This window comes from Sapajus apella, unplaced genomic scaffold (genome assembly GCF_009761245.1).
Source record: "Sapajus apella isolate SASKATOON/1434 unplaced genomic scaffold, GSC_monkey_1.0 scaffold14, whole genome shotgun sequence".
NCBI lineage: Eukaryota > Metazoa > Chordata > Mammalia > Primates > Cebidae > Sapajus > Sapajus apella.
The window spans coordinates 29,658,126-29,670,022 of record NW_022436954.1 but is presented as its reverse complement, the minus strand read 5'-3'; the positions used below and the strand labels follow the sequence as shown (position 1 = coordinate 29,670,022).

General features: G+C 35.7%; 1 protein-coding gene across 3 annotated transcripts in view; it reads left to right on the top strand.

Moving 5' to 3' along the window:
- Positions 1–9,296, top strand: part of QSER1 (glutamine and serine rich 1) — an 89,843-nt gene extending 80,547 nt beyond the window's left edge. For 2 of the 3 annotated variants that reach the window (XM_032283645.1, XM_032283643.1), the window contains 2 exons: positions 2,379–2,531; positions 4,316–4,707. In XM_032283645.1, the coding sequence (XP_032139536.1) occupies positions 2,379–2,531; positions 4,316–4,633 (471 nt within the window). In that variant the 3' untranslated portion in view covers positions 4,634–4,707. Of the gene's footprint in view, positions 1–2,378; positions 2,532–4,315; positions 4,708–5,416 lie in introns of those variants that run through there. The other variant, XM_032283644.1, reaches the window with a different exon arrangement.
- Positions 9,297–11,897: the final 2,601 nt, after the last annotated feature.

Genomic DNA, 11,897 nt, shown 5'->3' with positions numbered 1-11,897 from the left:
CCAGGCTGGAGTGCTGGGGCGCGATCTCTGCCTACTGCAGCCTCTGCCTCTCCTACCCCAGTCTCCGGAGTGGCTGGGATTACAGGTGCCCACCACTACACCTGGCTAATTTTTGTAATTTATTTTTTTTTGAGACGGAGTTTCGCTCTTGTTACCCAGGCTGGAGTGCAATGGCGCGATCTCGGCTCACTGCAACCTCCGCCTCCTGGGTTCAGGCAATTCTCCTGTCTCAGCCTCCTGAGTAGCTGGGACTACAGACACGTGCCACCATGCCCAGCTAATTTTTTGTAGTTTTAGTAGAGACGGGGTTTCACCATGTTGACCAGGATGGTCTCGATCTCTTGACCTTGTGATCCTCCCGCCTCGGCCTCCCAAAGTGCTGGGATTACAGGCTTGAGCCACCGCGCCCGGCTAATTTTTGTAATTTAATAGAGACTGGGTTTCACCATGTTGGCCAGGCTGGTCTTGAACTCCTGACTTCAAGTGATCTGCCTGCCTCTGCTTCCCAAAGTGCTGGGATTACAGGTGTGAACCACCATGCCCAGCCTTAGCAATTTGCATTTCAAAGTCAGATTATATAATATTAAAAGTTAGAATGATTTGAAGTAAAACATTACAAATACTAGATTAAGAAAGATTTTCTGTTCTTTATAAATAATTAGTGTGCTTTATCTTGGTGATGTTAGGAGTCCTGAAGCCTTTTCAAGGTAATGATGTGTTCTGCCTTTTTCTGAAATCGGTGTACTTCAGATTATCTTAGGCATCTGTGGTCGTTGGAAAGATTTTGATTTTCTTCTTTCATCTCCACTGACTTAATGTGTGTTGTTTCCAAATTTAGAATCTTTAGTCTTCTATTTGTTGCAAATAGTAATTCTGGATCCAAAAACTGTCAAGTCTGTGCATGTTTTAAATGGAAAACACCAGAGTATATGATAAGAGCACAAATAATCTGAGAAAGGAATGAAGGTAGAATGTGATGGTAGCTGCCTCTGGTAGAAAATGCCAAAAGTGTTATTGTTTCTATCAAATGAAATTTAGTTCCCTCCTACACTTATACTAAGAAAAATTTTGGTTGCCTGTTTTTAAAAAGGTACCATTTTCAGGGCCCCAATACCAGGTACTCAGAAACAATAGATGAGTTTGGAGAAGAGTGGCTTTAAAGGTTGTAACTGTTTATAAAACAGTTGAGCTTATCAAATGAGGACTGCATTCTGAATCACAAATATAATAGGAGGACTTCAACATTTTCAGTGTCAAAATAAATGATTAGGAGCTCAATTTAATTTTTATAAAGTCATAATCAAACTAGTTAAATGTAGCTACAAGTATCATTCAGTTATTGTTTGTAGCCTTTCAGTCAGTCAGGATGATTTGCCAAGTAGGTAAGGCCATAGATATGCCAATGGCTTTTATTTTTTTTATTTTTTTTTTGAGACAGAGTCTTACTCTGTCACCCAGGCTGGAGTGCAGTGGTGTGATATTGGCTCATTGCAACCTCTGCCTCCTGGGTTCAAGCAATTCTCTTACCTCAGCCTCCTGAGTAGTTGGGATTACAGGTATGTACCACCACACCCATCTAATTTTTGTATTTTTAGTAGAGATGAGGTTTCACCATGTTGGGCAGGCTGATCTTGAATTCCTGGCCTCAAGCAATTTACCCGCCTTGGCCTCCCAGAGTGCTGGGATTATAGGTATGAGCCACTAGGTATTAGCCACTATGCCTGGCCACCAATGACTTTTAAAGGATGGAGTGGAATTGGTTTTGCCACAGGACCACTGTCAAAAACCCATCATGCTCTGTTTTAGGATCTTATCTTACAAGTACTTGTTGGGCAGTCAAAATAAGCAAGAGAAGTAGTGAAGCCAGAGAAGCACTACAGTGCCACTTCTCTTCTGTCCTCATTTTCACCAGAGGCAGATGATTTCTTTATAGCAAGGCCCAGTCACATTTCAGGGGGCGAGCAGTGGTTTCAGTGGTAGGGCTTTGGTGAAACATAAATGTCTCTCTTTGTACTTCCTTGAAGCCAGAGACACATTACTAGAAAGAACTCTCTGCCCTGTTCAGGGTTCCTAGTGTGGTGTGGTGTGCTGTAGCTTAAATAAGCAGGTCATAGAGTTGGGTCACATTCAGGGGATGGGGAAATATATTCCATATCCAATAGGAAGAGCTGCAAAGAACTTGTGACCATGTTTAACTCCCCTGTGTATGTGTATGTATGTATATGTGTATATAAATATTTACCACATCCCATCAGTACACACACACCCCTCTGCAAACAGGTGTTTGTCCACACACACATGTCTAAATTTTAGATAGCTGGAAGTAGTTTAGGTTAGTTTTCTTTTGGTGTCAGTTATTTTGCTTCATTGTTTTACAGAATGCTTTGGAAAGTTTTCCTGAACTAACAATAATTACTCGAGATTCTAAAGCAAAGAGTGGAGGAACTTCTATTTCTAAAATCAAAATGAATGGCAAAGCTTATAATAAGAAAACTCTAAGGACTTCTAAAACAACCACTAAATCTGCACAAGTAAGTGTAATTGATTATTAATGTAACTATATCTTCTCCAATTGTTAATACAATTTGCAATGTAAAACATTGAAACAAGCAAATATTTTACTATGTTGTCATTAAGTGTGAAGGTTTTTCAGGTAAGAATAAGCAGCTCTGGCCTGAGGAACAGGGATGCAGTGTTACTTTTTTTTTTTCTGTAGCATAGCATCAGGCATATAATATGTGCTCATAAATTTATTAAATTAACTAATATGGAAGAAATCATCTCAAGCTTGTGTTTATATATTTATAGGTATTTATTTTTTTAACCCATTGGATCTCATGTAGTTTTTCTATTTTTTAAATTGTATATATTTATTATGTACAAAATGTTTTGATATGTGTATACCTTGTGAAATGGCTAATTCGAACCCATTAACATATCTAGTACCTGTAATACAAGTATATTTGTAACTGGATATGCAGGCACATAGGTAAGTGAGTGTGCACAACACATTTCGTAAAAAGATGAAATGTTTATTTGATATCTGCAGCATCATTAAAATTGGAATTTGCTCATCTTCAAACATAGTATAAATTGTTATAACCTCTTCAGAAAACAGTTTGTCAGCATATCAACTTCACAGCAAAATTGTATTCAGGGCTGAGCACAATGGCTCCCAGCACTTTGGGAGGCTGAGACTGGAGGATCACTTGAGCCCAGGTGTTCAAGACCAGCCTTGGCAACAAAGCAAGGCCCCATGTCTACCCTGGAGGGAGAAAAAAAAATTAGCCAGGCATGTTGCCATGTACCTGTAGTCCTAGCTACTTGTGAAGCTGAGTGGGAGGATCGCTTGAGCCCAGGAAGTTGAGACTGCAGTGAGCCGTGATTGCACCCCTGCACGGCAGCCTGGGTGACAGAATGAGATACTGTCACGAAAAGAAATAAAATAAAATTGCACCCCTGCAGTCGAGTCCAGATGACAGAATGAGACACTGCCTAAAAATATATGTGTATATATATATATTCCATAGAAACAGATTCAGAAATGCATAAAAATACATGCCTTTGCTCATTGTAGAATTGTTTATAAGAGCAGTCCCATTATTGCTGTTTGTTAAATAGCCACCAGTGTGAGGCTGGTTAAATAAAGAGCCACCTAATGTCATACTATGTGCTTTTTATAAAGAGGTAGATTTGTTCATTCTTTGAAAAAAAAAAAATCGAGTGCCAACAGTTTGCCAAATACAGCTATAAGTACTAGAGATATAACAGTGAAAACTGGTTAAAAGTCCCTACCCTCATATAGTTTATATTTGGGGAGGTTGGGGAGAGACAGCTATATGTACTAAATGAAAAAATAGCCCATTTTTAGTTAGGTCAAAAAACAAGTTGGAAGAAAGAAGAAAAGTTGCTGGACAATATGTATAGTATGATTCCCTTCTCATTACAAAAGTAGTGTCATTGACATACATGTTATACCTAGGGGACAAACATTAAAAAATATATAACATGCCATTAACCTTGTTTACCTGTGAAGCAGATTATAAGGAGCTTTTATTTTATAAATCATCTCATATGTTTATTGTTTAAATTTTCCTATAATGCTTAAGTTTCAATAATACATATTTATATTCAGGATAAATAAGATTTTAAAATATAACCTAAGTTCTTATTTTGAATAAGTCTCTCCATATTAACACAAGTTAATACCCATAAAAGTCATTTTTAACATTGCCATTGAGACTTTTATTTTCCTCAAAGTGTTCTTACTCAGATACTCCATGAAATCTATCTATAAACTTTCTTCTTTTTATAGGAGTTTGCTGTCGATCCAGAGAAAATACAGTTGTATTCTTTATATCATTCACTCCATCATTATAAATATCATGTTTATCTGATATGTAAGGATGAGGTAATTTCTTCTCATTTATTTAAAAAAGAAATGTATGTTTTTCAGAATATTAAGGAGATTCTACCTATAGTATTTTTGAATGTTTTAAAGAGAATTTTGAAATACATGTGTGTATATATTTTGCCTATGTATTCTGTAAATAATGACTCGATGATTTGTTGTTCTGAGTCTCTCTGCTATGTTTTTTGCTCAGATTTACCTGAGCCTCACCACCTATTATAGAAGCTATAGTTGGTAATGTTTTGAAGCTGCTGGTGCTTGCTTTCCATCGCCATAATAAATGATGTGTTATTGCATTTTGTTCTCTCAGTGTATAATGATGTTGCTTTAATTCACTTCAGTCACTGCTTTGATATCTCGCTGCCTTACTTATTATTTAGAATGGCCTTATCCCACTTAGTTGTAGAGAAATGGGGTTTTGTGCCTTGGCATGAAAAACTAAAAGTTAAAATTTAATTGTAGCTTTTACATTGTTCAGAAATTATACATGACAAAATATCACCTCGTGGATGGGATATAAGCATTAATTTCCACAGACAGGTTAAAGGGTTGTAGACAATACTACCTTATTTGACCAGCACTGTCACTTCATTTAATTAAAAAGGGTTAAGTTGGCCCAAGGCTTTATCTAATGTGTTTGACAGTACTCTGGTATGGAAAGATGCTCATAAATCTAACGTTTATATAGCAAAGGAGAAAGCAAAGATGGTGATGCAAAATAGGTTGACTATTTTTGCAATGCTCTAAAATGCAGAATCGGCTCCAAAATTTGTCATTTGGCTTCTAACATAATTGGAAGAATAGAGAAAGTTTAAAGTACTTTTTCTAGCCTTCCTTTCTGCCCTCTTGGAGCCAAAGATGAAAGGATTAGATCTCACCCAAATTTATGTGAAATAATCATTCTCCATGGATGGGATTAAGAAAAAATAAAATATCAGTACTTGCAGGTGAACTTAAGTATGAAGTGATAAGTACAAACTAATGTGGCAATTTTCTTTTTTTTAGATTTCTTCGGTGCAGAAAAAAAATGAAGATTTAGGACAGGAGGAAATTGTTCAACTTTGTATGAAAAATGTAAAATGGGTAGAGGACCTCTTTGAAAAATTTGGAGAACTTCTAAATCATGTACAGCAGAAGTGTTCCTAACTTTTCCACAAAAGTCCCATCTTTTTTATAGCACTAATGAAATGGCAGATATGGGGTGGTCAAAGATAATCAGCTGTCAAGTAGTGGTCTTCTGCAGGCCGGCCACTTCCATCATGGAACTGTCTTCGCCACCTCTGCTGAAGGACAGTGGTGCTGCCTTTAGGAAGTAAGTCAGTCCTCTGGAAATGGACCTAAGTCCTACCACATTTTTACCTAATGAATGATTTTTCTATTTTGTAAACCATTGGGTAACTTGAGTTTTATTTTCAGAAACATTTTTTGACAAATGATGAAGCATGCACTAAGTATAATTTTTCTTTATTGCTAGAGAAATAACACTTAAAGTAACGAGTATTATTTTTTTTTTCTGACTCTGGCTAAATACCAGAATGACAGAGAAGTGGCAGAAAGCATATGTCTGTACTCACATCTGGCCACAAAACCAGAAATATTGTACATTATGTAAACAGGTCTTCTGTGATGTGACATCCTGTGTAAGAATATCATCAATTTAAAATATAAAATTTGGAAACCATTCTGCTTTACAGACTTCTTTTACTCTTAACATGTTCAGGAAACTGGATGTGGAATTGGTGCAATTCTCTGACTGCTTTTTGTGTCAAATTATATTGTGATAAAAAAACAATGACATACTATTTTCCCTATTGCAAAGAAAAGTATTTTCATTTATACTGTTTTTTCCTTTGGAAATTTTCAATTGTACATTTTATTTCAGTAATAGTTGTATTTTTCACAAGAAAAATGTTGTGGTTATAATTATGTTGGATATATCTCTACAATACCTTTTGTTACTTTTAGTAAATCTTATTTAGCTATATGTTGAATTTCTATTGTGAATTCTATCTTGAGGTAACCATTTTTGTTCATACAGATTTGCTTCAGTGTTATCCAGAATATGCATTCAGTGCTAGAATTAGTTTAGCTTTATAAATAGTGCTGTGTTTAACACTGCAGTAATTTTCTAATTCATAAATTTCTTACTAAACTAGCACTTGATTAACTTGTCGAGGTAAAAATCTAACTACATTTACATTTTAAAGAATAAAACTGATAATTAGACTATTTGCAGTGTTAAACACAGCTTCCTTAACTCTTAGAACTGGAAGTTGTAGAGCTCTCTTTTTGGTGCCTTTCCAACCTTTATACACACTATTGTAGCTTTCTTAGGTTTGATAGGTAGCATTTCAAGTAGTTTAGCTGAGACAGTGAATGTATTAGGTTCAACATGACCTTGTGTTTTATTTGCATTTGCCAACAGGATGCCTTATTTGTTTGAGAAAAAGATTTACTAGTGTCATTCTAAACTATCTCCTTTTTTAGGATTCTAAAGAAGTTAATCATCATCCTTTTGTTTATTTTACCACCATTTAGTGCCTTAAATCCTATCAAGAGAGCAGTGTTACTGCTCAATGCCCAAATAAGATACATGGCTATTGCTATTGTCTTGATTTTGAATTAACAGGCCAACTTTTTATACTTAAAACCTCAGTAAACTGGCAAAGAATTGAAAATAATGTGACTTGAGAATAAACATTGTAGCGTTGGGTGAAAAATGAGGATTTGAGTTAAGCTTACATATTTATTTCTGATGGTTATCTTATTAAAAGCAATAATCCTTAATACTGTACTTGCCATTAGACTAGGTACTCAGTAATGGAAGTTTCTCTCAAGGGTTAAATGTTCTATTTTTGAAAGTTTTAAAAAACCTGTTTGGGTGGTTTATTTTGAAAACAAAAGTAACCTATTAGATTCATTTTGCCTAACTCATATGAGAGACGCAGAGTGTCAACGGTGGGAGCATCATAAAATGAATTTTCCAAGTGAAGAAGAGTAGGAAGCAGCCGTGTTTCTTTCTGATAGTATTGACTCTGGATAGAATTGCTGTCTTTCATTTCCAAAGTGCAGAGTAGGGAACTACATCTTCTAATGTAGCATTGTAAATATATATCTTTATATTACTTTTCCAGCTTACGTTTCTGAGTCATTGATAATTTAAGTATTTTTAAAAGCCACCTTACATTTAGGTAGCTCTTGGAGTGAATGTTTGAATTCACTAGCCACATTTTCTTCATGATATGCCTCATGGCAAACAAAGATATCTCTTTAAGGTTAATCTTATGTTTCCCACAGAAAATAACCCATTTCCTTTTGCACTGCAGTTGCCCTCAAACTGCTTACAGTTGTATTCATTTTAGTACAACAAAGGTTTTTATAATATGGGAGGCTAAGTCTATTGATACTGCCTCAAAGAGACCCTATTGTTTAGCTGCATCATGTTCTCTCATTTGATCCATAGAGCATAGGCAAAGACATCAACCTCAGGCCTTAGAGAAAAATGGAAATGTTATTATGACAACCATTCATGAGTTATCGCTTTGTATGAATTTAATACAGTCATGCGTTGCTTAACAACAGGGATACATTCTGAGAAATGCATTGTTAGGCAATTCCGTTGTGCGAACATCATAGTGCACAAACCTAGATGGCATAGCCTACAACATGCCCAGGCTATATAGTAAACCTGTACAGCGTGTTACTGTACTGAATACTGTAGGCAGTTGTAACACAATGGTATCTGTGTATTTAGACATAGAAAAGGGACAGTAAGAATATGGTATTATAATCTTATGGGACCACTGTCAAATATGTGGTCTCTGACTAAAAAGTTGTTCTGCAGCGCATGACTATAAATACCTAGCTGGTTAGCATTTACATTCCTTGCCAGGGAGTTTGAAATTTATAACAGAGAAATAACTTTAGGTTTTAGGTAGAGTTGAAGAGGTAAAGCACATGTTGCCACAACCCAGGAAAGTATTTTTAAGAAAGATTGGATTTTCCTACCTTTAGAGATCTAAAAATAATTTAATATAAAAAATCAGTTTGTGTTGGTGTTTATTACTAGTTCAGATGAGTGGCTGCTGAAGTCATAAATGCATAATGATTTATGAATTAGCACAGTAAGTTGACACCAGAAACTGCCCATTTCTGTATCACACTATCAAATAGGAAACATTGGTAAGATGGGGGGAACAAAATCTTATTTTAAAATGGCTTATAAAGTTTTCAGATTACTTTGAAAATTCTAAATTTGTTTCTAAAACTTGAAAATATATAGATGGACTCATGGATTAAGATTGTTTTCAAAGCTTTCCTCACATTTTTAAAGTGTAATTTTCCTTTTAATATACATATTTATTTTCTTTTTAAAGCAGCTATATCCCAACCCATGACTTTGGAGATACACCTATAAAACCAGTATAACAGCAGGGTTATTGAAGCAGCTTTCTCAAATGTTGCTTCAGATGTGCAAGTTGCAATTTTTATTGTATTTATAGAATACAATTTTTGTTTTAAACTGTATTTCAATCAATTTCTCCAAGATGTTTTTCATATAGAGTGAAATATCCCAGGATAACTGCTTCTGTGTCAGTTGCATTTGACGCATAACTGCACAAATGAACAGTGTATACTCTTGGTTGTGCATTAACTTACGTGTACAAGTTTTGGCATCTATGTTCACAAATGCATGTGTTAGCAAATCACCTTTATTTATAAGTGACAATAACTGAAGTTAAGGCTATAAAGAAACCTACATTTGTAGTCCAGCGTTTTCATTTGGTCCATAACACAATGTATGGAAATGTGAAAGACAATTTTGTACATTTGTTTGTTACTAACTCAGATCATTAAAATGAAAACAACTTTTTAAACAAGAAAATCAGAATGTTTGGGTTTTTTGTTTTTAAGAATTGAAAACAGGTATCATATAGCCAAAATCATCATGTTACAGATTCCTCACACAACCTAAACAAAGTTATTAGTTACAAATGGTATAGGGCCCACCCATTTTCTCAGATTATTTTAAGTCAGTATTTGATGAATTACACATCCTTAGCTGACAATTGCAGAATATAAAATTTAAGAGTTTCTGTTTTCAGATACAACTCTTTTAGTCCTTTCCACCTATAAAGAGTCATAAATCGCCAGATACAGTGGCTCATGCCTGTAATCCCAGCCCTTTGGGAAGCCAAGATGGGCAGATCACAAGGTCAGGAGATCAACACTATCCTGGCCAACATGGTGAAACCCCATCTCTGCTAAAAATATAAAAATTGGCTGGGCGTGGTGGCTCGTGCCTGTAGTCCCAGCTGCTTGTGAGGCTGTGGCAGGAGAATCGCTCGAACCAGGCAGTTGGAGGTTGCAGTGAGCTGCGATCTTGCCACTGCACTTCAGCCTGCCTGGCAACAGAACGAGACTCCATCTCAAAAAAAAAAAAAGTTATAAATCCATTAACTTGTAAATCCATTAACTTATCCTAGTTTTATTTTAAAACAGTGCACAGCTAGAAATAATTGATAATATCAAGGTATTCTGTCATCTCTATAAACTATTGAGTAGGTTAAAAAAAAAAGGTGTCCAGGCCGGGCGCGGTGGCTCAAGCCTGTAATCCCAGCACTTTGGGAGGCCGAGGCGGGTGGATCACGAGGTCAAGAGATCGAGACCATCCTGGTCAACATGGTGAAACTCCGTCTCTACTAAAAATACAAAAAATTAGCTGGGCATGGTGGTGCGTGCCTGTAATCCCAGCTACTCAGGAGGCTGAGGCAGGAGAATTGCCTGAACCCGGGAGACGGAGGTTGCGGTGAGCCGAGATCGCGCCATTGCACTCCAGCCTGGGTAACAAGAGTGAAACTCCGTCTCAAAAAAAAAAAAAAAAAAAAAAAAAAAGTGTCCAGACTGGTGAGTTGATTTTCTGAATAAGATTCTGCCTTAATCTTCACATAATATTTTCAGCATACTAAGTATTTAAAGTGAAGATACTGCTAACATGCTTGCTGTCTTGTAGTATGTATTGTAAAAGCACTGAATCTTCATGACTTTATACAGTTAGAAAATAAATCTTTAATGTAATAAATGATCTGTATCAAATATTTCTCATCTCAGTAAGGTCTGAAAAAAACTTTTTTACTTCTATGACATCTCTGTTTTATCCTCTATTGGTTGTTGAAATTGCTGTTCGTTTTAGTATTTTCCACAAAATATTTTAGAAAATAGTCATTATTCAAGTGATTTATATAAACCTGAATGACAGCACATATACTACACTGCTCTGTTAATGTTTTGTTACTATCTTTTTTTTTTTTTTTTTTTTGAAAGAGAAAGAGAAAAGGGGAGAGAGAACAGGAGTCTTGCTCTATTGCCCAGGCTGGAATGCAATCTAAAAATAGGTATTAAAAACCTCTTTTATGCCGATAGTTGTGCTTAACAGCGGAGACAGGAAGAAATAAGGGAAGAAAATAACAAACAAGCGGCCAACCAATATTTCATTTAAGTCTGTGAAATGCTATGGAAATGCTGAAGAGTGATTTACTTCCAATTATGTGGTCACTTTCAAAATAGGTGTAATATGGTACTGAGAAAAATGTATGTTCTGTGGACCTGGGGTGAAGAATTCTATAAATATTCACTGGGTTTACTTGTTCCAGGTCTGAGTTCAAATCATACATGTCCCTGTTAATTTTCTATCTCGTTGACCCGTCGAATATTAACAATGTGGTGTTAAAGTCTCCCGCTATTATTGTGCGGGAGGCCAAGTCTCTTTATGAGTCATTTAAGAACTTGTCTTATGTATCTGGGTGTTCCTATATTGGGTGCATATATATTTATGATCATTGACTCCTGTTGTTGCATTGATCTTTTTACCATTATGTATGTAATGTCCTTCTTTGTTTCTTTTAGTCTTTGTTACTATTAAAGTCTATTTTGTCAGAGACGAAAGTTACAACTCCTGTTTTCTCTTTTTCTTTTTTTTTTTTTTTTTCTCTCCATTTGATTGGTAAGTCTTCCACCAACCTTTTGTTTTGAGTCTTTGTCCTTGATTATGAGATGGATCTGGATACAGCGAGAACCGATGGGTTTTGACTTTTTATTCAATTTGCCTGTCTGTGTCTTGGATTGGGGCATTTAATCCATTTAAATTTAGGATTAATATTGATATTTGTGAGTTTAATATTGTCGTTTAATACTAGCTGGCTATTTTGCCCATTAGTTGATATAGATTTTTCATTATGGAGATACTCTTTACCTTTTGCTAAGTTTTTGGGATGACTGATACTGGTTGTTCCTTTCTGTATATAATGCTTCTTTCAGAAACTCTTGTAAAGCAGGCCTGGTGGTGATGAAATCTGAGTGCTTGCTTGTTCGTGAAAAATTTTATTTTTCCTTCATATATGAAGCTTAATTTGGCTGGATATGAGATTCTGGGTTGAAAATTCTTTGAGGATATTGAATATTGACCCCCACTCTCTTCTAGTTTGTA